Consider the following 27,115-nt stretch of genomic DNA (forward strand, 5'->3'; position numbering starts at 1 on the left):
TTGATTGGGAACAAGATCCTTAAGTGTTGAAATCGTTGCGAAGTTGTATCCACTTTACGTATGACAATGTGTTACAAATAATAATTGGGAAGGATAATTAGGATAATTTGGGATAGTGAAAAAGACATTTATTTGGTTTAATCAAAGTTATCGTAAATCCCCTCCATGTTATGCGGAATCGTTAACAAACATTTGTAAATGTGAAATGTGTACCTTTGCAACTGTCTTTAATGTTAAATCTATTTTCTTTTACATTCAAGACATTCTAAATAAGGTCACATTATGTTCTGTAAATCCGTCAATGGAAAAACGAAAAATATACATATCCTCGATCATGATTCCAACATCATGGTCTAAAGAAGCACTTCTGAATTATCAAGTCACTATTTATCCTTGTAGATTTTAATTCATTCCAAAGGAAAAAACCACAATTATCCAAAATAAATAAAAATAAATATTCAATTTCTTGTAGATTTTTTGTAGATTGTTTATTTCACAGGCCTTCGGTATTTCTCGATTAACTTCCTACTAATAACAACAAACTAATCTTAAATGGTAAGCAACAAATTTCTGTGGCAATCTATGGTTACTAGTCGTTAGCCCGTGGAAAATCCGCTGGTTCGCCCGTCGCAGCAAAGCTACCATTTTGCGTGACAGACAGACAGACAAACAGACAAATTGCTATTTTAACACTATTTTAAAAGGCCTAAAAAACGAGCTGTCAATCTTCTACTTTACGTACTAACACGAGAGTCAAACTTATGGTAGGAGAAAAGTAAGCAATAAGCACTAAAACAAAATCTTAATACATCTTCAGTATCGTAGTGAACGCCCAAATATAACAAAAAACGACAAAAAAGTACCTTCCAAATATTTAATATACATAATTTACCCTATATAACCTCTTACCTTACTTTTAAATCGAGTTTTCTGACAAAAAAATTAACTTTTTTGACTTGGCTACCCATACTAGATTATTGTGTAGAAAGCCAGTTGAAACAACAACAAAGACTTATCTTTTTAGGTCTATTAATTACCTTCTTCATTCGGTCCGGGGTTTTACGAACCCCCCCTCAATAACTTTTTATAGGCTCGTTTAAATTGAATCAAACTTAGCACACTTATAGTACATCACAAAAGGAACTGACGGCAATAAATTTTTGCTTGCGTCAGCACATTTTCTGTGACGTCATCAAACGCTTGAAATTTCATCAAAATACTACCAACTGCTTAAAACGCAATTACTTTTGTTCTAAAGCGAATTTTTGCATTCTGTTTGAAGTTTCTAAAAGCTAAATTAAAGTTACGTTACACATTTTCCGGTTTTTACATAGATGAAAAGTTACCAAAAATTGCTTGAAAATCCATTTTTTTATTTTCAGGTAAAAATCCCAAAAAATCGGAAATCGCACTAATCACGTGAGCACTGTACTGCACTGTACAGTATATTTTCTACAAGCTTTTTTCAGAGAGATATATCTGTCGAAATATAACTCCAAAATTGTAAAGAATTATTAAGTGTTAGAAAAGCGTACTGATGAAACACTTTGGATTAGTCAGCCTTAATAAGTTACTCTACAATGAAAAAATCTAATTCAAACATGTGTCACAAAGAAGCAACCGAATTACAGAGCTACTACAATGAAGTTATTGGATTTTTTGTTGAAAATAACAATTTTCAGATGGGTCAATCTCTTAAACCAAGTAAAGTCAAAGATTATGTATAAAAAATTATGCATTGTTGGTGTCATATCTAACTATGGTTACACTACAACGAAAATATATCGCAGCAGAAGATGATAGTGAAAGAGAAAACAAAAATTGCTGATGCTCATATTCAAGTCATTTTATACACAGAACAAGTATGCATTGAAATGTTTGTGTCGATAGCACAAATTAGTGCCTATCAACGCCATGTTTTTTTAAAACGCCACGTTTTTCTGCACAATTCAAGTGGGTTTATGGAAATGTGTGGACATGTGTTATGGTTAGATCAGTGAAGATGATTTAGCTGAAGATATTTGAAACCACATTAGTAAGAATGCAGTGAAAAGATTAGATGCAAATAAATCCTTAAATTCTTTAAGCGCAATTTGCAAGGCGACAACAGAAATAAAGAAAACCTAAATGTACGGTTTAGCACGCATAAGTGCAACATGATAAATTACAAATGATCAAGGTTTTGCTACAATTCGATTCGTTTAGCATACACCTACACGCTTCCATCCATCATTATTTTATAACACAAAAAAGCCCTTAGTTGTACCTTGACACTTATTATTTTCACTGATAGGCTGCAAAGAATAATAAACAAGTTTCTAGCATGTAAAATCATCTCTGTATTCTTCGCAAACAGGTGTGTTCCATGGTTTACATGTATTTCTTTATTTTATTGCTACTTTCCCTCTTTTATGAGTAACCTGGAAAAGAAAAAACAAATTATGCGTTCGAGAAAAGATGAACTTTAAACAGCAAAGTTGATTACTCTGGCACTGTCTTTTAATGGGCTTTGTCGATTTCTATGAATTAAAGAAGCACTTGGTACTAAGTGAAGTGGTGCAGTCATTTATATTTTGTTGTTAGACATATTACTTTCAATTGATATACCTGTCAATGGTTTCCAAGTGAGTCCATAAGGGCGGTTCGGAGGTTTGGAAATCTCTGATATACATCCCAGCAACGGTTTTATCTGGGGGTCCAACCCACAACCTTTTGGACGTGAGCTGAGCGCTCTACGAACTGAGCTACCAAGGAAAGACGAAGAGTTGCAATATTGCACACATTCTGCGCCTTGCTTTTTCACTTAATATATGTAATTATTTTGTTATTATCATTTTTTTATTTAAAATTTTTAACAAGAAGATGAAACATCTAGCCGGGAAAGGTTGAAATACAAACACACAAAACTTCCTTATTATTTTTCTCGTATAAAGACAGCTACCTGATTGTCCATGGGTCATGTTAGGATCTAACTAAGTTTAATTGTTTATTTCAGACAAATAATAATATATTTTAGCAACATTTTCATAACTGCAAGAATGTTATTATAATATGACTAGTCGATAAAGCCCGTGGAAAAATCCACTGAGGTAGGATAAATATGAGAAAGAAGCGTCATTCGAATTTTGATGACGTCAGCAACCTATCCACAAAAAAAAATAGAACCTTGTTTTCACGTCACCTCTATAGCATAAACTGCTGATCAATAAAATGTTTATGATCATGTGCTTTTGATTAGCACTTAATGAGATATAAGGGCTTAAAAATTTTGCTGACGTCAGCAATGACCCGTCAAAACTGTAAAAAAAATTTAAAAATTTGTATACCTGTTGTCTTCATCGTATAGACCTTGAACCGCTGATCAAGATAATGTATAGGATTATGTACTTTTGAGAAACAGGTTTTTTGATGACGTCATTAACCCGTCCATTCCAAAACGGATTTGGGGCCTTAGGTTTGGCAATCTTGCCTAAATTGATCCTAGGTGGTCCCTAGTTACCCACGCGGTGAAACATTGACGTCACCGCCTCGTTTCCAGGTTAATTATCCTCAAAGTTTTAAGTGCACTGTAATGGCGTCATTAATTTAATATAAGATATTGATGTTAAAGTAGTGATATTGACGTCGCGCCGTAACGTCAGAAAATTTACCATATTATACATGTATTTTTCGGCAACATCAAAGGAAAATGAGCACATCCACTTTGCCTTTAACAGACAGACAGACAGACACACTTAGCGTGTTATTATACTAGTCGATCAGGCCCGTGGAAAAATCCACTTAGGCAAAAGCCCAATGAAAAAATAGGTTGCTTTAGATGTTTTGCTGACGTCAGCAGTGCATATACAAAAAAATGTTCTTAAAATCTTACACCAAATATCAAATGTCAAATCGCATTTAATCCTCCACACAAATCTTACACAAAATAAAAAAGAACAGCATGCAAGGTGCACAATCTAGTTGATAAAAAGTTACAACAACGACACTCACAACATCAACACACACAACACCCACTAAACCGACAGTAAGAACACCAACAGTTACAACACCGACAGTTACAACACCGACAGCCACAACACAAATAATAACAATGTCAGAAATAACGCATCTCAAATATGTACATCTTATTAGTGATTATGTTGAAAACCCTCAGTATTTTATTCTGAAATGTCAAAAAGGAGGCCTGAAAGAGTTAGCACAAATCAACAAAAATAAATTTTTTACACATTTTAAATATTGTCTTTCCCTTAGAAGCTTATACAAAAATATAAAAAAGCCATAGTCATTTCGGTTGCATACCATCCTCTTCCACAAAAATTTACAAAAAATGTAAAAATCAACCAGTTAAGAACACGAAAATTTTCTCTTTTAGTTCCCTACTGCCCTTTACCAACAATTTTAAACCTAAATGTCAAAAAATCAATGAGCAAAGAATAAACTTGAATAAACAAAGATCATTATGTGTAGAGCTTGAAACAATAATCAAAATAATGTATAGAACCATGTGCAACACCAACAATAATAATAAAGTCAGAAATAACACATCTCAAATATTTACTTCGTTGAAAGTCTTTAATAATTCAATCAGAAGTGTCAAAAATCATCAAATTTATAGCTGGAAAATCATTTCTTCGATAACATACTATCCTGTTCCCCAAAAATATACACAAATTGTAAAAATGAACAGGTTAAAAACACAAATTTTTTTTCCTTAGTATGATGATCTGTAGTGACCTTTACCAACCATTTTAAACGTGAATTTCAAAAATGAATAAGGAGTAAATTTGAATCAACAAAGATATTATTTTTGGAAAACAGAGTGTATATACGGTCCGTCCTCACGAAAGTTAACACAAAATGTAAAATAGATCGATTTTTGAGGAGCACATTCAAATCACCAAAAATTCAGTTCCTTTAGCATGTTCTATATAGCCATTGCCCATAAATCTTCCACAAAAAGGTTATGAAACATATCATATTATAGAAAAATCAGGCATTTCATAAAATATAAAAAACAAAAAAGTTTTAGTCAGAACAATTAGTAATTTTTTCATCATCACCAAACACAGTTATTACCACAATTTTAAAATTCTTAACAAATACGTGGAACTTTGGAATTTTCTTCCAGCAAAAATGACATCACATATATATATATATATATATATATATATATATATATATATATATATATATATATATATATATATATATATATATATATATATATATATATATATATATATATATATATATATATATATATATATATATATATATATATTTTGGAATTTTATAATATATATATATATATATATATATATATATATATATATATATATATATATATATATATATATATATATATATATATATATATATATATATATATATATATATATATATATATATATATATATATATATATATATATATATATATATATATATATATATATATATATATATATATATATATATATATATATATATATATATATATATATATATATATATATATATATATATATATATATATATATATATATATATATATATATATATATATATAGTTTAGTTCTTCCCAACAAAATTTTATAATACGAACTATGAAAAAGCCATTAGCTTACACAACAGCATTTAGTATGAAGGCCAATTCCACAAAATTTGTTCTTTCAGTATATTGCATGTGGTCTTTTCCCCACAAAATTTTACACAAAATTTTAAAAAACAGCAGTTTGCAACACAAACGAAAACACGAACAACCTTAACATCCTTTCATAAATTAAAATAAAATCATAAACTCATGTAAATTTCCAATCAAATGTCTACAACCCCCTGTAGAAATAACCTGGTATTATACATGTAGGCTGACAAAATTTTAACCGGATGTCAGAAACAAAACAATAAAAAATAACTTAACACACATGCTTTAAATTTATTGCACGTAGTGAAAATGTGAAACTAATTAAACTCTTATGGGCATAAAAATACATCCTACTATTCTGCAAAAAGTTCAAGTCTTTATAAGATTTTGTAGGTAGCTAACTAGCTAGCTACAGCTTGTTACATCATAATTCGTGCTCATAAAAGAAAAGAAGTTTGCAAACTAAGGTAGCTAGCTATAGATAATTAAAAAAGAAGGAATAACAATATAAATGATAGGTTAGAGCTAGCCATGAGATGAGGAGCAGGCATTGGTGGCTAACATTAGCTAGCTAACAGTAGGTAAGACACGCGGTTAAATATACTTAAACTGGGAATACTTAGCTCAAACTAAAGCTAGTAAAACACATATAAAGAGAAACAATAGTAATGTAAAAATAATAACATTACAGTGAGCAGTAAGTTCAACATACCAAAGTTTTCCGTTTGTTAGTCAGCTAACAGCTGTATGTTGCATTTTGAATTATAGGACAAACATATTAGTTACGTGCCAGCGAATACATTAGTTATGCAACAAAAACATAAACAAATATGGTGGCTGGGTTTTTTTTAAAAAAAGTGGTAAAATATAAAACTTTAAGAATTTGAGGCTTTTCTTGGAAAATGCGAGTGTGCTTACTCCGGTGACATTAAAACTAAACGTCTGAAAACATCAAAGTTCTTACTATTATTGATTTTAAATCCACTTTAAACTATAGCCTTTATTTTCTACTTCTAACTGTACTACTTTATTTTTAGCTCTAGCTACCACTTCATATTTCACTTCTTGGACTTTTCTTTCTCAGAATTAATTTTTGCACTTTTTTCAAGATGAAGGGGCCGTTCTTTTGTTGTTGTTTTTTTCGGTGTCGAGGGACACGATTTTTGTAAAGAAAGCCGTTAAATTTTTTTTTAGCAAATCAAGTTGCTCAATTTTGATCACGTGATGTAAACAAAGGAAACCCGCTAGCAAAATGGATATAACTTCTTCGGAGACTTCAAAGGAAATTTCGGCTACATCAAGGGAAAATGAACGCATCCACTTTGCCTGTCACAGACAGACGGACACACTTAGCGTATTATTATATAGATGATAGGGTCACTTTTTATGGTAAAATTATTGTTGTTACTTCAAAAATTAACTTTGATGTTTTTTTCTCTATTATTCATTTGAATGCGGAAAGTCTTTCACAAAATAATTACATCAAAATTACGGAAAACTCAAAATACAGTAAGCTTGAGGAAAATCAGGTCGATTTTTTTACGGAGATAAAAATAATTTTAAACTTAGCTATATTTTCTGAGTTTCAAAAATTGCAAAATATATAAAAAACTATACTTTAATTCTCCTTACGCACAATTGTCCTTATTGCTTGAAACTACCTTGATAATAACATTTTTGTTTTAACGTCAACGCTTTTTTCGATTATGTTGTGGGAAAAAAGAGAACCTTCAAGAGTAAGCAGGCACACGTTTGCGCCATGCACGTACTCACAAAGTCTCACGTTCTAAGTTCGCTATATAAACTGTTTGTCGGCTATAGTAACATTACCGTTACTTTAATGAAAGAAAGTTACTCAACAAGATATCTACGTGGTACCAAATTCTCCGCAATATGTTTAAGATTAGGCTTAAGCGAAGCGAATGATGGTTTCCTTATCGACCCATGCATTTTCACAGCCAAAACACTTGACAGATCATGGTTAAGTGGTCGCTTACAGAGTCAGACGCAATAGTTGTTATTTCTTTGCAGACAAAAACTGTCGGGGTTGATCAATTTTGGCGTGATTTACGGTATTTTTGGTATAAACGGTGGTAAAATTATCGCGAACATTTTTGATGTAACCAAAAATATAATGAAGCTAATTATATTATCGCACATCTCATAACCTTTAAACTACATAATAATAACAAGTTGTTGTTATATAAATCAACGTTGCAATAACTATGCTTAATAAACGTTTAACAGGTTCACTGAATTTCGGAAAATAAGAGCATGTTTTATTTTTGATAATGCTTGGTCTATTACTTGCGCAAAAATATCAGGGTGAAATGATTACAAAAAGAAATCAAAAAATTATTACCGATCGCAACAGTTTTTTAACAAACCTTTAACACTAATGATGGCGGTATCATTTGTACCAGAATATTTTGACCTCAATTTGAATACAGCTAATAATGTAAAAGATTTTTACTTCATTGTATTGGATTTTCTTGATGAACATTTTGTATATACCTTTGAAAAGCTTGCTGATAAACGACCACCAAATTTGTTTTTACCAGAGTCAGTTGCTGTTATAGCCGCGTCATTTATAAGCTTTTAGATAAATTTGCACTACAAAAAAGAGGACCACCTACAACAAGTACGCACAGATTTACGCCATGCACATACTTTCAAAAATGTCGCAATGTTAGAGAGCCAAATAAATTTTTTACACGCTACAGTTAACACGCATTAACGTTAACTGCAAATACATCAAAGCGCATACAACTACAGGTTTTAAGGCTTTTTAAACACATGCTTACAACAATGGCTTCAAATAAAGACAAACATTGGTACCAATAACTTATCTTTTATGAAGTGAAATTTGTTAAAGTCGCACTGAATGGGAAATGTCAGGAAGTATTTTTTTCTGATGTTTTAATACTTTTTAAACAACATGCCAGGAATTAAGATCAGGGATAAAGGGTTACATCAACAAGTCAATAAATTATTAATAATAACAAAAGTTTTTAACTAACCTTTAACACTTGTGATAGTTGCAGTATCATTTACAGGAACTAAAGTTGACTTCCATTCGAATGCAGCTATTAATGTAAAAGACTTTGCTTCATTGTATTGGATTTTCTTAATGAACATTTTATACACATTATTTGAAAAGCTTGCTGATAATCGACCACCAAATTTGTTTTTACCAGCGTCATTTACTGTTGCAGACCTTCCATCTACTAATACCAAACCACCTTCGGACAACTCCACACCAAATACCCTTTCTCCATCCTTATTAGTTTCCACTCTCCAACTTAATTCTGCAGTTGAGTTACCAGTTGCTTCTATGTTCTTTATAATAGCTTCAACTGACCCAGACATTGCTGCGAATCAGAATAATATTTTACAAATTTAATATTTTGATAGACAAATCCTTATTTTTTGGTTATTTTTCCAAACTAAGCAATTTTCTGTAAACTTTTGCTTAATATATAATAATTAAACTCCTTATAGTATGATCTGTAACAAGCCATGTATCAGATTATTTCAATCCATGTATCATAAAGAGGTATTTTTGCGATTGGCACGTGTGTAGCACAGTAACAGTTTGATGGCCTGAGGCGTCTAGTCAAGTTTAGTGGTCAGAGTTCTTGTTTGCTTTCATCCACATCTCATAAAAATTGCTCGTTCACACTCTTTTAGTTTGAATATTTCGTAAAGCATGGACAGGATTTTGCTTACTTACGTGCAAAACATGTCGTTTACTACATGACTACTATGTGTTGATAAAAACTTACTTACCTGTCTTCAGCATTATCAAAATTGTTAAATAAATATAAAAATTTACACCATCCAAAGCTGTCATCCTGTATGATTATATGTTATGTTGTATACTATCATTACTATAATCAGATAATGCCAAAGTTCTTTCCTAACCGTAATGATTGCGTTTACTTATGTAATTAACTATAATTAATTATAATTTTAATGAAAAGAAGGGAAGGTTAAATTTTATTTTAATAGCTTTCTTTATTAAAACTTTTATTTCGTATGACGTTTTCGAGTCAATCAATATTTATTAATTGAGGAGAGTTCTAGAGAAGTACCATTAATGGAAAATATGGATTTATATACAGCCCTATAATAAAACAAAGAGTGTGTCCATCCATCTGTGACAGGTAGATGTGTTCATTTTTCTCTTATTTAACGTACATTGTTTTCATTAGCGTTTTAAGCTCTATGGGATAAAGGCATCGGGTATATCAATTTCTTTAAAAAAATTTTTGTATTTTTAAACTTTGTAGCCCATGATTTATCCTTTTTCTGTTTTAAGAATAAACATCACATTTAACAGGTAAAAAAACTATCCAATAAAGGTTTCGTATATCCACTTAAGAGAACCTATATTTTTTACGTTGTTTTTTTGCCTAAGTTGATTTTTTGCGAGCCTAATTAACTAGTTACAATTAATAAAAAATTATGCGAAATCAAAATAGGAGAAATGGGTAAGGATGATACCGATAAAGGTATTAAGTGTAAGATTTTACGAGGGAATTATTTTTTTAAACATAATTCTAACTATAACAATTTGTGCATTATCAATTAGTCATCGAAAAGAGAAAATAATTGTTCAATCAAAATGCGCAAAAATAACGAATTGTCCGATAATGTAAACAAATGCAAGTTGGCGAAATTGAATGAAATAAAATTGATTGCCTTACTTCGAAAATATTTATCATTTTACTGATGCAATATGTTAATTTGACTTGATGAGACACATAATATGTGATATTACTGATTTCTTCGTTAAATTTTTTTGACACCAAAGACTTAGTTTTACTTTTCTTATATATTTGGGGTGTTTAATTGTATTTACCTCTGAAGGCATCAAGGCAATGATTGGGTGTGGACGCTTATCATGCTATTGGTTAGTTAGAGTATTTTCACAACAGAACAGAACGGTCACAACAGAAAATTTAATGTAACCTTTAAAATGATAAAAACAGACACACAGAGTTTCTCACTCATAGAGTACTTTTTCTCTCATAAAGAAACAAACTGATCACAGAAAAACGTAGAGAATAAAAAAAAAATGTGCGTAATATAATGCACGTGACAGTTCTAACATAAAATAATAGAACCACCGGTTCACAACTGAATAAAAGATAGCAAGTGAGCGTCACATATTTCAACACTCCCACTTGACGGTCACTCCGTCACGATAGTCATTTCGTCAATGTAAAATTCAATGTATTTTGGTCACTCCAAGTTCTAAGCGAAGTTTCTCGAACTGTGGTCGAGGGAGTCCCTTTGTCAATAAATCGGCAATCATTTCCTGTGTTGGACAGTATTTCAGCTTAATCTCCTTGGTCGAGACGGCGTCGCGTATGTAATGGTACTTGATGTCAATGTGTTTTGTTCGTGAGTGATGTGCGGGGTTTTTCGCAAGAGCGATTGCACCTTGGTTGTCTTCAAAAATCGTAGTAGCATTTGCCTGTTTGAACCCCATACAATCAAGCAGGACTCGCAACCATACTGCCTCTTGTGTTGCACTGCATAATGAAACGTATTCAGCTTCGGTCGAAGAAAGTGCAACGATTGACTGACGTTTCGATTTCCATGAAATCGTGGAATTTTCGATTTGGAATACGTAACCGGAAGTCGATTTTCGTGTTACCACATCTCCAGCCCAATCAGCGTCGGCGAAGCCACGTAAACAGTTCATCGTTTTGTAAGCTTTCCTTCCCTTGTACACCAAACCATAGTCGATGGTTCCTTTAACGTATCGGAGAACTCGTTTAACACCAACCCAATGTTGCTTTCCAGGTTTCGACATGTGTTGACTAAGCACTCCCACTGCAGCGGACAAGTCTGGTCTGGTCCCAATCGATGCGTACGTGAGGCATCCAATGACAGATTAGTACTCTTTCAGATTGACTGGTTCTTCGTCATCTCTCAGCTTTTTGAACTTTGTGTTGGGGTCGAGTGGAGTAGCTACTGGCTTGCAATCTTCCATTCCAAATTGTTTCAGCACAGATGATAAGAACGCGTGTTGGTCGATTGTACGTACCCCATCCTTACGGTTTCGTTTGACGGCCATCCCAAGAATGTAGTGAACTTCCCCTTCGTCACCCATTTTGAAACGTTCACCTATCTGTTTCTTTTCGGAGAGGAGTTCTTTGGTGTTGTTAGATGCAATCAGCAGGTCGTCGACGTATACAGCAATAAGGAGGATAACTTTCTGTCCGTCCTTGATGAATCGTTTGAGATAGATGCAAGGGTCAGCATCGTTTTGTATGTATCCTGATTCCTTGAGGTATTCGTCGATGGTTTTGTTCCAGCACCGTGCAGACTGTTTCAAGCCATAGAGACTCTTTCGCAATCGACAAACCTTGTTCGGATGTTTCTTGTCGATGAAGCTTTCCGGTTGCTTAACGAAAATCTCTTCCTCGAGATCTCCATTTAGGAGTGCTGTTTTAACATCCATTTGGTGGAGGTTTAAATCAAGTTGATTGGCAATGGCTAGTACAGTACGAATAGAACTATACTTTGCGACAGGTGAGAAAACTTCGTCATAGTCGATACCGGGTTTTTGAGAGTATCCCTGTGCAACAAGACGAGCTTTACACCGGGTGATCTCGCCTTTAGCATCACGTTTGTGCTTAAAGACCCATTTACTGCCTACAATGTTCTTACCGGGGGGTAAGTCAACCAAGTCCCAGGTTTGGTTCTGTTTCAGCGAATCAAATTCATTACGAAGTGCTTCAGACCATAGCTTTGAGTTCACACCGCTTAAGGCTTCTTCAATGGTCGTTGGCTCCTCAGTGTCCATAGCTGCAACCGATGCCGCCTCCATCAGGTTCCACCAATTACCTGTCAGAACGTTCAGTCTGTCAGGTGGTCTCCTTGCTCGTTGTGGTCTGGCATCTTCTTCGGCAGCGACTTGCGGTTCACCGATGTTGTTTCCTGGTTGTTCCGTTTCAGCTTCTGCCTCAGCTTCTGCCTCAGCTTCTCTGAATGTTCCGGTGAAGAATTCGTGAGTTACGTTGTCCGATTTTTCTATGTCAAAAGCGTTCTCTACAAAGATGACATCACGACTTCGAAGCATCTGTCTCGTTTCAGGATTGTACAGTTTGTACCCGTTTTCGTTCGCAGGGTATCCAACAAAAACGCATGGAAACGATTTCTTCTGGAGTTTTCCATTACGTTTTGATTCAGGAATATGCACGTACGTTTTGCAGCCAAACACTTTTAGGCCACTAACTTCAGGCTTTTTACCGTGCCAAAGTTCATAAGGCGTTGCTCCCTTCAGTGCAGCAGTAGGACTTCGGTTCCGTGTGTAGGATGCGGTAGATACAGCTTCAGCCCATAGGTTAAGGGGTTTCTTTGCGTGATGCAGCATTGATCGTGCAGTTTCCAGTAGGGTGCGGTTCATGCGTTCAGCAACTCCGTTTTGTTGTTCGGTTCACGTTGAATTCCTCGATTGTTGCAAAATTCGTCAAAGTCCTTTGAGAAGTATTCACCACCATTATCTGAGCGAATGCGTTTTATAGTTTCGTTCTCCACGTGTAATCGTTCGACTTTCAATCCAGTGCGATTTTCAACAAACTGCCCAAACTTTTCAAGCACTTCAGACTTTTGCTTCATCATATAGACAGTAGTGTATCTTGAGAAATCGTCTATAAAAGTCACAAAGTACCTGGAACCTCCCACTGAAGGTACATCCATCGGTCCACACACGTCACTGTGAATCAGCTCGAGCAATCTGGTTGTGGTGCTTTGCGATTTCTTCGGGAATGATTTGCGATGCTGTTTCCCCATTGCACATCCTTCGCAGATTCGATCGACGGCTTCCTTGGTATCGATATTCAGGCCATTTACCATCTCTTTATCGTTTAAGAGTTTGAGGTTGTCGTATCCCAGATGACCGTATCGTTGGTGCCACAGCTCGATTGAATCCTGTTTGATTGTTTTCCCGATACAGCACGTTTCCTCGTTTCGTGGCTTTATCGTGTTAAGTTTGTAAAGTTTACCGTACTTATGTCCAATAGTATACTGCTTCCCCTCCTTGGTGATATCGCAAGCTTTGCCTTTGAACTGCACATCGACTCCCTTATCGGTTAGGTAAGATAAGAGAACAGTTTGTTTTGGATCTTCGGCACGTAAAGTACGTCGTGTAGCACAGTTTTGATCTTTTCATTTTTGCTCAAAATGGTCAAATGTACATTTCCTTTCCCGAAAGCATTCAGCACGTGATCATCGGCGAGTTTTACCTTTATCGGCGTTTCAAAACTGGAATAGTCTCTTAAGCTTTTCAAATTATGGGTCATGTGAGAAGAAGCACCAGAGTCAATCCACCACTTATCCTCGTTTACTTCAGAGGATTTCAGAGCTAGTTCATTATCGTGATCATCGTTAGCGAGATTTGCGTTTTCTTTCTTCTGGTCACTTTTCTTCTTAAAACAGTCACGAGCATAATGTCCTTGTTTCTTGCAGTAATGACATTTACCGGATTTCTTGTTGTTGAGGTTTGACGAAAAAAGGGCATCACCAGAAGTTTCAGCTTCAGCAGGCTTTTTCTTTTCGCTTTCGTGAATAAGCCTGTCCCTAACATAATCCCAGGTTAGATTGTCCTCAGCAATTGTTTCAAGCGCCGTTATTAAATAGTTATACTCTTCGGGTAAACTACTAATAAGAAGAATAACTAGGTCCTTTTCTGCAATAGCATCATCAATCGCTTCCAGGTGTTCTGACAATGTCTTAATGTTGTTTATGTGTTCAGTCATATTTTGACCTCTAGCCATCTTTGCTGAATATAATTTTCTCCGATAGAAAATCCTTTTTGAAAGTGTTTTTTGCTAAAAATGTTTTTCAAGATTTTCACATGCTTCCTTAGCTGATTTCGTGGAGCGAACGTAAATTTGTAAGTTTTTTGAAATTCCCAAACAAATGGCGACAAACGCTTGGTTCTCGCGTTTCTTGATTCGACGTTTCTCAGCCTCCTGCATATCATCCTCTATGGTTTCATCACCGGTTACAATCTCCCAAAGATCTTTTCCGATTAAATACATTTTCATGTTGAATTTCCATGAATGATAATTTTCAGCAGTCAGCTTCTCAATTTTGAAAGTTGCGTCTTCAGTTGCCATCGTAAAAAAAAAATCAAATTCAACAAAACAAAATTATTTCAGTACTCGATATAACATTAAAAAGTGTCTGGGCCCATAACATGATAAAAACAGACACACAGAGTTTCTCACTCATAGAGTACTTTTTCTCTCATAAAGAAACAAACTGATCACAGAAAAACGTAGAGAATAAAAAAAAATGTGCGTAATATAATGCACGTGACAGTTCTAACATAAAATAATAGAACCACCGGTTCACAACTGAATAAAAGATAGCAAGTGAGCGTCACATATTTCAACATAAAAGACCGGTAAAAAATCGAACTATCTGCCAAGACACTGAGAATTATTGTAAATATGTACATTAATTTAATAAATGTTGCTTCAGTTAATTATTAATTTTAGGCAAAAGCGAAAGGTGTTGTAACATAATCGCACCACGCCATGTTTTAAGAGGAGCAATGCATGAGCCGTAAGAAAGTTACTAGCAATCTTTAGGACTTTGCATCTCCTTACGTACATAAACAGAAGGCATATTATCATAAATATTTTTATTAATTGCAAAAATAAATTCATATGGCCCTTCGGTCGATTTTCCTATAGTTGTCAACCGCACACCAAGCACAGGTTATTTTTTACCTGGTGAGACGTAAAGTTTGCTTCGCTGCTCTTATTCCAAGAATAGCTAAAAGTTCATGGAATGGAAAATAAATTCTTCACAACAAACCCATGCTTCTACAAATAACACGTTTAAGAACGTTTCCAGCATTCAGGAAGAAAAAGACAGGATATAAATTAAACCCAGACGAAAGTACGCATAATACAAGAATTTTCTTGGGTAAGTCAATTTCGCATGATAAACTTTATTGTGGCGTGAAATTACGAACATAAAGGGCGTTGTTTTGGATTAAATAGCGTTGGTACCTCTTCCACAGCCTTAGGAGCGTTCATTTATGGCAGTCTCCCTCTTGTGATTATGTTTAAGGTCCACTTTACGTTTGCACTCAAAAAATAAGGTCCTTAATAAAAAAAACACTTGTATGAAGTTAAGCTAAAGCTTGCTGCTTTTTTCTATATTTTTGACTATTTCAAGCTCTCCGAAAACGTTCATTTTTCGCTTCTACCATGTTCTTCCTCAAAAATAACTTTACAATTCGTTGGAGAGCGCTTTATAAAATAATTCTGAGTCAAAGCTTCAGTATGCTGAAGTACAATAACTACGCTTTGAGTATAAAAAAGAAAAATGATCAAAAGGGTTAATAAAGCTAAAAACAGCTATAGCTACAGTTATTTTTTATAAAAAAATGCAACAAATTTTACGAGCGAGCTTTTAAAAAAACAAACCAACAAACAAGATATATATATATTTCATGTTCCCTCTTGTTGCAATATGGTAAATAAATAACAAAAATATTTTGTTGCGAAGTATGATCCACGTGAAAGTCATCATCATTATCTTGATAAGTTTTCGACAGCATATAGAAAAAATAGTCTAGTTAACTAAGATTTCTTGAGGATATCAAATTCAGTTTCTCTCAAACAAAAGCTTAGACGCAAACAAATGTCAAAGTAAATAACCTAATTACTCTCAACCATTCAGCATTATACTTAACCAATAGAATAAAATTGGCGTGGTTACGTGTTACCCTAAGAAATAAATTAAGAATTAATTATATTTGTTTGGCTGAGGCCATTTGCACTGAAAACGAAGGATTTCCCGATATTAACCACGTGAGCAAAGAAAATGGAATTAAGTAATCAAAAAGCGCGGTCACTATTCCACCGTTGGTGTTTAATAAAAATCAACAAGTGTTATTAAGCCACCGCTATAATGACCAAAATAACAATTCTGGTATCAACGAATAACTTCTCAATTGACACGCCAACACGTGGAGTCAGCTGACTTTCTTTTTCGTGTAAACAAGATAATAAAAAAATTTGGAGCTAGAAATTTATTTTTTAGACTTCATGTATTATAAATACATTCCATGTGTAAAATTTATATCACATTGATAATGTGTTACATTTCTGCTTTTTGTGTAATCACCTATATTATAAGGTTACATTCGTCAGTGACATGCATAGTGATGTTTAATTTCCTTTGATGTTACCGTTAAATACATGTCTAATACATATTAAACATTACGACGTCAATAACATTCATTTAACGTGAATAACTTAACATGAACAAATGAAAACATTACATAGACCTAAAACTTTGAGGCCATATAACTTGAAAACGAGGTGGTGACGTCATTCATTTTTTACCGTGTGGGCAACTAATAACCTGATTTTCTTAAACCTTAGTCACCCAATCCGTTTCGGACTTGACGGTTTAATGACGTCTTTAAACTAGTATAGAAAGTGTTGCGGAGCGTGGGACTGAGTCCGCTATGTGCGCAAGCAAAAAATTTTAGATGCCCCTCTCAATTGAATCGTATAATGAATCGTATAAAAAACAAAGTTCCCACGTGCTTCATGGTATCGATCAAACGGTTTCATCTTCGATTTGATGAAACATTTCCTGGACGTGCGTACAATATATATATATAACTACAATTATCCACAAAAATATGGCTCTCCATTTCCTCTCATGTTTAACACTGACCTTTGTGACTCAGCAAGGTAAACGATTACACGTGACATACCTTTATGAACGTACTATCTGCAAAATATCTAGCTAGCTAGCTATGTTCTTTTTTTGCTGACTTTCTAAACTTTTTAGTTCTTGGTTTTTAGAATAAAATTGCCAGCAGAGACAAGAAATTTTGTGGATGATTGTAGCTAGAACAAGCTATGTGATGGGACATTTCTACAGAGTAGAATTATCTCACTCACTGGTGTAGTATATATATAGTTAAAAAATCTGTCCAAAAGAATTTTTCTATGCTGCTATTATGTAGCTAATTTTATGCTAGCAAAAATAGCTAATTTTATGTTAGCTACATTGGTAGTTTTATCCCAGTTAAGTAGTTAATTCTATGCTAGCTTTGTAGCTAGTGTATTATGGTAGCTATATGGCACTGTTTGCTCTTTTTTATGCTAGCTAGTTAGCATAAAAATGAGCAAACAAGAAGTAGCTAGGTAGCTATAGCTATATGCTATCTAAGTTCTATTATTATTCCAGCTAAGTCGGCAGTTTTATGCTACCTAGCTTTAGGTGTGAGAAAGGCGAAGATGTAAAAAAATAGTGATATATTAGCTAGCTAAACAAACCCTTTCTTCGTTTCTTGAAAATGCCCTTCCGTTCATTACGACCAACAAGCCAATATGGCCATATCAACGCAATTTTCATTCGCTATGTATCTGGAGAAATGTCACGTGATATTAGTAAGAGTGACCGTGGCTAAAGCTCTGTGCCGACCTGATCTTAACTGAAAACGGCGTGTCTCGACCAACCAGATTTTCACGGAAGAAATGACCATAAAAAATATTTGGGTAAGTGGGTCAAAAACGCCCACGTTTTCATCAAAATTTCACGTACTAGGGGGAAACGCGGAAATTTGTCACTCTCTAATATATTTATGGGAACGAGGAAAATAGCTCCGTTCGAGCAATGGCTCTCTCTCCACAAAAATCATTTTACCTCTAATATTTTGAACTAGCCGGGAAAACCGGCGTCGAAACGCCGGCGTAACACACAAGCAAGGGTGTAAGCCACAAGCCAAGGTGTGACCCAGCGTTGAACACCCCAAGGCGCGTTTAATAAGAACGACATACTGCGTGACACGGTCAGGTTGAGCGCTTTTGTACAGGTATGCAGTATATCGTAAATCAAGTGAAGTGTATACACCATTGTAGTTTTGCGACTGTAACATATTTTTCAAAAAATAACTTTTCCTCAACAAAGGCTGAAATAAAAACACAGTTTATAACCGTTCTCACTCCGTCATAGCAAAAACAATCGGTCAATATTATTTTATTAATCGTGACACCGGGCTACGCGCTTAGTACAGTTAAACAGAGTTGAACAGGCGCATAGGGTCAATACTTCTTTGAAAAAAGCTCTTTCGCAGACGCTGTTTAAGTAAAAACACAAGAAACAGTCCATTGCTAATACAGGCTGAGTGGTTATTCCAGGTAGGCAGTGTTGCACATTCGTGCTGGCGTAAGTTTAAAATTAATTGTCACAGTCCATTGGCGTAACAGCCTTTTTCAAAAAAACAGTCTGTTGCTAACACCGGGTTTAGCGTTTAGTACAGTTAAAGAAAAGAGTTGAAGAGGCGTAATACCATCTTCCAAAACAACTTTATCGCAATTCGCCCATCATTACCCCTCAAGCTAAACCGATTACTCAACCATTTTGTTTGCAGAAGAAGTCTTCAGGAAAATATTAAAAGATGTAGCTACCTAGCTAACTGTATTTAGCATAAGAATTATTGCTTAAGAATATTGTTGTAGCCAAACTGCATTTTTACAATCTCACTTTTTAGCCAAATATATGAGCTAGCTAAATGGCTACATCCTGAACATAAAAAATGTTGGATCGGATAAAAAGCTCCTATACCAAACAGAATGGTAAAAAGTAAGGCTGTAGCTAGCTAGCTAGCCTTCACAATCTTTGTTCCTATAGCCCAAAATCCTAAAACTGGTGAATCTGCACGTAGCTAAAAAACAGGACAATATATTTATCTTAACATTGAAAACAAACAGAAAACAAATATTCAAAAAATATAAAGATTTTAGAAGATGAAAATGAAGAAAATAAAATTAATTGAGCGCCTATTGTATGCTTGATGCTGTACCTAAATCTAGTCCCTTTTCTTGATGCTTTGGTTGTCGCTGTCCTCCGAGACTTGCAAGAAATGTTTAAACTAACTTTATTTTCCCTAGACATGTGTCTTAATTTGGGGAAGCACCAACGTCTGAATTTCCCTAACCCAAATTTTCAAGGGCCTTTTAAGTTAGCGTACTAACAACTGACAACTAGTTTCAAATTTTCTACTATTTTTCCGTGATTTGAACGTGTGAACAAACCGGACAAACGTTTCTACTGTCAGGAATATCACGAATACTGTAACCATAAAACCAGGTATAATTATTAATAAACCACTTAAGATGTTTAGTGTACAAAGCATGTATAATGTATGCTGAAATTAATAAGTTTGTTTTGACATATTTTCTGTTCCAATTTCTGAATACTCATTGACTGTTGTTGGTGATAAATCGGCATAAACAATTTCCTCTCTTGCTTCCAATTGAAGACCTGTATAATAAGATTACTTTCCGGATTTTTCGAGGCCAAACTAAAAGCATTAATTACATTTCAAACTGTGATGTCAAACGAAGATAAGAAATAATTTTCAAAGTAGACATTACATGTTACACTAATTACTGCTTCTCCTGTAATCATTTCATTCGCACCATTAGCATTGAAAATAATCTTTGTTCCACAATCTTTACGAGTAAGAGAGCTGCGAGTTCTATAAATATATCGATAGCGCCTTGTAAAAGTTTCCATGTATCGAATGTCGGTAGAATATGAATACCCTAGTTCGTTCTCCATTTTCCAAGTCAAAATAGGTTTTGGATTTCCACAAACCTCGCTTAGGAAAGATAATTCTTTTCCTTCATTTACAATGTAACTTGACTTTAGAGAGATCCCACATACGTCAGGTCCACCTAAATTAACAAGTGAAACAAAGCACAAGCTTCCACCAAATACACATGTATCAAGTTTTACTTAATTCTGTTTTGCTTAGTTATAAAGAATTAAGCATAAAGTCGTTCTTATTAATTTCCCCCGGCAAAGGCAGAATCTTCAAAATCGGCTTGGGAGATAGAAAGATAGGTAGAGACAGCCCAGATGCTTCAAAGTTGATGGTATGCAGGCTATTGGAAGAGTTACTGGCCGAGTTGCTAGCTGATTTTCTAGAAAAGTTTTTCTGCTGTTACTATATAGGCTAATCGCTAAGTTGATTTTTTCTTGCTGTTTTCTGTTTACCCAGCATTCATTTTTTCATTTTTTTGGTTAAAGTATATAGTATATATGTAAAAATGTCTCTAAAGAGTTAAGGCGTGACTCAAAAAATTTGTTAACGTCCTTTTGAGCGACTAAAATAGGTTCGCTCGATCAGAAAAAAAAGGTGCATATTTTCCAAAATGTTCGATCATCCACTCAACTACCTGACCCTTTCTTCGTCTACTCTCTTCACGCCGGCCTTAATTCCGCCCTTGGGAAAATTGGTGTAATACCCATCACCGTGCAAAAATTAACGCTGCTTACGACTGGCATAAAAAGCCCCCTTTTATTATGTGAGAGAGGTAAGGCGTAAAAATAAGTAGAAACCATTTTCACTTTCCTTTTACTTTTTTCATCGAAACAAAAAATAAATTGCACGTGCGCATTAATATAATTTAAGCTTTAGAACTTTAGAAATGAGTTTCTTATAAAAAAATATAAGTAACCTCCTCAAATTCTCTTTTTCTACATGTTTTGTATACTGCACTAACACCTTTGTGTTGCAAACACAACCAATTAGTTTTTGGAAGGTGCAATAACTAAAGCATTGTCTTATACAGAGACAGTAATTGAATAGCCATATGTCATTAATTCAGTTTGTAATGAAATTGTATTTTTGCGCCTCATTATCCAAATATTCTCTTTTTCAGATCAGACGTTATCAAAACATCGACAATAAGCATTTTAAAAAAATATTGAGCGATAGAGTAAATTTTTGAACGCCTAGATACTGAAACATTCCAATGCTAATTGCTAAACAAATGAAATATTGAACTATATACTTAGTGATTTCAGAAGTTCTTATACTCAAATCGGCAATTTTACATAACAAGTCTATCATCCAGAATTTCGAAGGTATTGAGTTAAAAAATTTATTTTTTAAAAAAAATATTACTCTCTACAAAATCTGTAATTTTGATGTTTTATTTATTCAGTTGTATTGTTTATACACTTTTTTATAACAGTCAGAAAATTTGGCTATTAGCTTTTTACTTGTTAAGCCTGGAATTTTACAGTATATTACAAATTTTTGACACCTGAATTCTACCAATTGATTCTGTGAAAATGTCTGCATTCAAAAATATCTCCCTTCTTTTTTTTGAGAGAAAAAGAGAAAATCCATAAATTGTTTTTATTTCACGGTTATTGTTCAATAATTTTTAGCCTTATTGTTGTTCTTATAAAATTGTTGTCATAGAGAAAAGAAGTGTATGTAATTTAAGTTAGCTATGATTTAAAGTTACAATAACAATGGAGAATTGAATTTTTGAAATTTAGAATATTTGACGATTTTTTCCACCCATATTACTTCTGAGATTAAGGCTAATGGCGGAAATCTTCAAGCCGCAGTCCTTCTTTTGTTTTGTTCTTATTTCTCGGCAAAACCTGAGTTCGTGTTTTTATTAAATTGCTCTGCTGAAAAAAGCATGTAAATAATATTATAGTTAATTTAATGTGATACGTGTAAGTAGTATGGGGAAAAGAATAAATATTCTCGCACCACAAAGAGGTTGTCAGAACGCGAAGAAGAGTTCTGGGAACGTGATTTGACTCAAATGTTGTTTTAAATATTTTTTCTGTAATTTACTCACAGTTACCTGGTATTTAGCAATTATATACGTGTATCATAGCTTGGGTCAAGATTTAAAGCATTACTTATTGTTGTTGCCATTATTATTAGGCTACTTTCATCTGCCTTTGACAGGCAAGGTGGATGCTTTTGTTCTCATAAATAATATAGCCGCAACAGTATGTCTGTTTTGTCAATAATGGACGCCGGTTTATTTACGTTTTCCAATCATGCGATGAAAGTAAAGATAAGTAGGATTTTCTTTCCTGAATAAAATCAAATGTGTAAATTAAGGCATTTTTATTTGCAAGATTTTAGAGTAAACAGCAGTAGATTGCTTATATACAAACATTTTACTGAGAAAGAATAATTTTGATGTGCATTTTGTGTTTGTTCGGGCAGGAAGAGAGGTTTTAAAAGAGCAGAGGCTTTAGAATGAAGCTCTACTGTTAAGGAAAGATTTGAATATTATTAAGCAAGGCAAACTCTAGATAAGCAAACACTCTTGCTCTAACGGTTGTCTACACTCTTTTCTTCTTCCGGACTGGCAACATTTCTTTATCGCTTGATCATAAAATTTATTAGGGTTTAGGAAAAGTTTACTAGGGAAATCTTAGGTATTAAAAGTAACAATATACAAGGTGAAGCTAAAAAGTAGAAATGGTGCCACTATAAACCCTATACAATAAATTTAGTAGAAATAAAGTTTTTAATTTGAAATCGTTTTGGGGTGCTTTCTGAGCAATCTGTTGAAAGGAGGACAAAATATATTTATATATTTAATCTAAATCTTGTGTGGTGGGCACGGTGGTATGGTTGATGAGAAAACATCCTCGCTTTTATCTCCACGTTGATTCTTGTATATCCCTCTGATGTTGACAGATGTGGTTCTTAGTATTACTTGGGAACAGTTTTTAAAAGTATTACCAGTTACTTCAAACGTATTTGCAGTATTAAAAGTGAGTTGATATGTTACTTTACAATTTCCAGTATCCTCTGTTTTCCAATTCACATGGACACAATTATCTTGATGGTAATATGCTATGGCAGTTGCAACTGCTGGTGTAACTAAAAAAATATACATTATCTAACAGGTAGTGATAGTGTTTAAAAACTTTAATATATCGTACACACGTTTGTTATATTAAAACATTAGTTTTTATTTACACGTAAATAATATACAGCATAATGGCAAAACAGTCACTCACAATTGATGTTGATCATCGTTTGTCCAATTACTTTACCATTGCTGCCAAAGGCACGAAAATCTACTATGTGACCGCATTTTGTTCTAGTTAATGCTTTTGTTGTAAATGTGTTTCGGTAAGTTTTTGTCATATTTTCTATCAAAACATAACTTTCGGTTGGCATATATGTACTGTCGCTTGACATTTTCCACTGAACATTTGGTTGAGGATTACCACAAACATCTTGTTGTAAAGTCAGTGCTTTTCCTTCAATCACATTGTAGCTTTTAGATATATTTGCACCACAAAAAATAGGACCACCTACAACAAGTACGCACAGGTTTACGCCATGCACATACTTACAAAATGTCGCGATGTTAGTCCGCATTAAAACCCTTTACACGCTACAGTTAACACGCATTACCATTAACTGAAAATACATGGAAGCTAATAATACCACTACAGGTTTTATGGATGCAATAACTTGATAAAGTACAATTTTTGAAAGTCGCACTGAAGGAGGAAAAGTCGGGAAGTATTTTTTCTGATGTTTTAATACTTCTTACACAACATGCCAGGCATCAAAATCATGGATAAATGGGTACAAGAACAAGTCAATAAACTGTCAATGATAACAAATGTTTTTAACTAACCTTTAACATTCGTGATAGTTGCAGTATCATTTTCACGAGTTACACCTGACGCCATGCTGAATACAGCTAATAATGTAAAAGACTTTACTTCATTGTATCGGATTTTTTTGATGAACATTTTATATATACCATTTAAAAAGCTTGCTGATAATCGACCACCAAATTCTCTTTTACCAGCCTCGGTTACTGTTCCAGACTTGTCATCTATTACTACCACACCAGCTTCATACAATTGGACACCAAATAAAGTTTCTTTTGGCTGATTAGATTCCACTCTCCAACTTAATTCTGCAGTTGTGTTAACAAGTGTTTCTTTATTTCTTGTAATAGCTTCAACTGACCCAGACATTGCTATAAAAATTAAAAATTACAATTAGTTCTGTTAATTTAATTATCAAATCTAGTCAAGTGCTGTGGTCTAGATGCAATGTTTTAATGCGCATGCAATGAAATTTTGCATAAAACGGCATATCTTAATATACATAGCCCCAGATAAAGTTGCATAATTATTTTGAGTGTTCTGCCGTCAAAGAACATTCTTTTTCTCTAAAGTTGAATTTTTTTTTTAATTTAAGTACGGTTGCATCAGTTCAAAACTTATTTCTTAAACATTAAAAATGTCCTGAACGAAGATATATTATACCACATAACTTAGACATTGTGAACATATCTTGTCTTGAATAATCTGACACGTGTATATGCTGACTTTAAATTAACATATTTTATTAGATTAGTCATAAGTCAGTGCAGTGCTAGTAAAACATGTCTGAAGCTACCGTCGTATAAAATATTTCGGTTATAAAAGCAATATAAAAATGACAACTATTTCATTGATTCATTGATTTACATTGATTTACTTACCTGTCTTCAACATTACCAAAAGTGTTAAACAAATATAAAGGTACTTCTTTTTTACACCATCTAAGGCTGTCATTTTGTCAGATGATGTCAAAGTTCTTTCTCACTTTAACAATTGCGTTTATTTATTGTATCGTAATTTAACCATAATTGCTTACGATTGTAATAAAGAAAGAAAAAGTGAAATTTCATTTTAAATGCTTTCTATAATGAAACGTTTTTATTTCAGATAACATTTTTCAATCAAACTATAGGGTTTAGGGAGCTGGGAAACTAAGAAACACCATAAGAGGAAAAAATTTGCATTTTATATACATTACAGTTAATAAAGAAAAACTTGTTAGATTGCAATATTTGAGAACATGCGTAAGAATAATATTTGTAACTAGCCGGAAGACCCGGCGTCTAAACGGCTGGTGAAACCACAAGTAACTGTTGTTAAACACCCTGAGAAGCGCTTATAGAAAACCGCAAACTGTGCGACACCGTCAGGTGGAGTGCTTTAGTACAGGTATGCAGTATGTCGTGAATCGAGTTAAGCGCAATGAACATTATAGTGCTTCTGGTGTAATATATTTTTCAAAATACAACTCTACTGAATCTCTCGTCGAAAAATTTTCCTGAAACTAAAGGTTTAATAAAAACACAGATTAAAATTCGTTGTTACCACGTCATAGCAAAAACAGCTGACCAACCTTTTTTAATTTTCGGAGAATGTTTCCGGTAAAAGTTCAAAAAACATGTACAGGTAAAAGATGTCACACATGTATATAGACGTAACACCATTTTTAAAAAACTTTATCGCAGCATAAACGAAGCCGGTTAAAAACGGGGTCTGCCAGGATCCCAAATAATGCTGCGGGGCCACGGGAATTTCTGCGGGTCTCGATACTTGCGAAGCCATGTTGCTGAGAGACAGACAGACGGATCCTTTTTGAGAAAACAAAAAATTATCAGTATATGCATTGGTAATTTCCTTTCAAAGTAGCTCAAATAGCTGGAATTTAGAAAAGGAAAATTATTGTCCAATTGAAATGCGTAAAAATAGCCAGTGGTGGAATTTTGTGAAAACAAATCACAGGGTTTGCGCAATATTGCGACAGGTCTACCTCAGAACCTCTTAAAGCGGACTCCTGCTTATCATGCACTTTTTTAAAAAGACAACTTTTTCTTTTACTTTTTTGAGTTAGGATATATCATTAAATCACGAAAAGGTGAAAAATAATAACATTTAAAAAAAATCCATAATGGCGACCGTACAGTGACCGATAAGATTCAATTTTGAACAAAACCGATGGGGTGATAATACAGGAACTGAGGATGATATAGACTTAAAAATTGGTAGGGATTTCCTTTTTTGTCGAGCTGGTACTGGCACCAAGAATCTTTCGATATCGGACATGAGTCGAGGTAGCCAGCAACATGATACACGCTTTTATTATAGCTTTCAGATTTCCCACGTTCTGACGAAGACCAATTCCAAAGTAAATTCGCGATTTGTCTATCTTTGCATCCGTTAATCTTCCTCTCCCCCCTAAGTCGTCAACATTTTTTTAATTTTTCGTAGTCTGCAGCCGATACTTTTTTGATAGTGACCTATATCTTCACGTTTAACCATTTCCTTCCTGTCATTTTTATAAATATCTTTCACTGCAGGGTAAGCCTTACTATCGCCATCTCCATAAAAGGATGTGTAGTAAAGTCCATATTGATCTTCCAAATATTGTTTCGGTTGAAGATTCTCCGTAATTCAAATTACACACATGTGACGCCTTCCTTATCACGTATTTCATAGGGTCCAGTTTAGCTATTTTTTGCATGCTGGTGCAATCTTTACAATTCTTTGAAAAAATAGAAGTATCAAGTTCTTTTCGGAACCTATGGAAATAGTAGTAATAACACCAAGTGTTGATTAAAATCCTTGACGCTGCCTAGCTCCGTCAACTGATACACCAACGTCGGCAGTTTTTTTCCCTTTGCCTTAGTCAACAGCTGCTTCAGGAATACTTTTCTCCGTTATTTCTTTGAAACCTAATTTGATTCTCCTGGTTGTATGATCATATCCATCTTTCGAGAATGGTGAAGGTATGTCAAGAAAACCACACAGCGTTTTTAAACCGGAATAT

At 34.0% G+C, this 27,115-nt stretch overlaps 2 protein-coding genes across 3 annotated transcripts; both read right to left on the minus strand.

Annotated features, from left to right (window-relative positions):
- Window positions 1–5,574: 5,574 nt before the first annotated feature.
- Window positions 5,575–10,159, minus strand: LOC130635750 (uncharacterized). Its single transcript, XM_057445208.1, has 2 exons — window positions 9,433–10,159; window positions 5,575–9,014 (listed from the first exon to the last, which is right to left on the minus strand). The coding sequence occupies exons 1-2, from the start codon at window positions 9,494–9,496 to the stop codon at window positions 8,659–8,661; spliced, it is 420 nt and encodes a 139-aa protein (XP_057301191.1). The 5' UTR covers window positions 9,497–10,159; the 3' UTR covers window positions 5,575–8,658.
- A 9,612-nt stretch (window positions 10,160–19,771) lies between these two features.
- On the minus strand, window positions 19,772–25,132 carry LOC130635749 (uncharacterized). 2 transcript variants are annotated; one of them, XM_057445206.1, is made up of 4 exons: window positions 24,993–25,132; window positions 24,132–24,482; window positions 20,079–20,381; window positions 19,772–20,005 (listed from the first exon to the last, which is right to left on the minus strand). In XM_057445206.1, the coding sequence occupies exons 1-4, from the start codon at window positions 25,063–25,065 to the stop codon at window positions 19,902–19,904; spliced, it is 831 nt and encodes a 276-aa protein (XP_057301189.1). In that variant the 5' UTR covers window positions 25,066–25,132; the 3' UTR covers window positions 19,772–19,901. The 2 variants fall into 2 exon arrangements, with proteins under 2 accessions (XP_057301189.1, XP_057301188.1); XM_057445205.1 differs by lacking the exons at window positions 19,772–20,005; window positions 20,079–20,381 and adding exons at window positions 22,879–23,359; window positions 23,500–23,799.
- Window positions 25,133–27,115: the final 1,983 nt, after the last annotated feature.

This window comes from Hydractinia symbiolongicarpus, chromosome 3 (assembly GCF_029227915.1).
Source record: "Hydractinia symbiolongicarpus strain clone_291-10 chromosome 3, HSymV2.1, whole genome shotgun sequence".
Lineage (NCBI taxonomy): Eukaryota > Metazoa > Cnidaria > Hydrozoa > Anthoathecata > Hydractiniidae > Hydractinia > Hydractinia symbiolongicarpus.

Bases quoted from the DNA above. Each gene is read 5' to 3' on its own strand.
- LOC130635749 (XM_057445205.1), bottom strand. From the start codon at position 25,065: ATGACAGCCTTAGATGGTGTAAAAAAGAAGTACCTTTATATTTGTTTA. The intron at 24,483-24,992 runs GTAAGTAAATCA...TAATTTTTATAG, and splicing joins TTTGGTAATGTTGAAGACAG to CAATGTCTGGGTCAGTTGAA. The intron at 23,360-23,499 runs GTGAGTGACTGT...ATATTTTTTTAG, and splicing joins AACGATGATCAACATCAATT to TTACACCAGCAGTTGCAACT.
- LOC130635750 (XM_057445208.1), bottom strand. From the start codon at position 9,496: ATGACAGCTTTGGATGGTGTAAATTTTTATATTTATTTAACAATTTTG. The intron at 9,015-9,432 runs GTAAGTAAGTTT...TCTGATTCGCAG, and splicing joins TTTGATAATGCTGAAGACAG to CAATGTCTGGGTCAGTTGAA.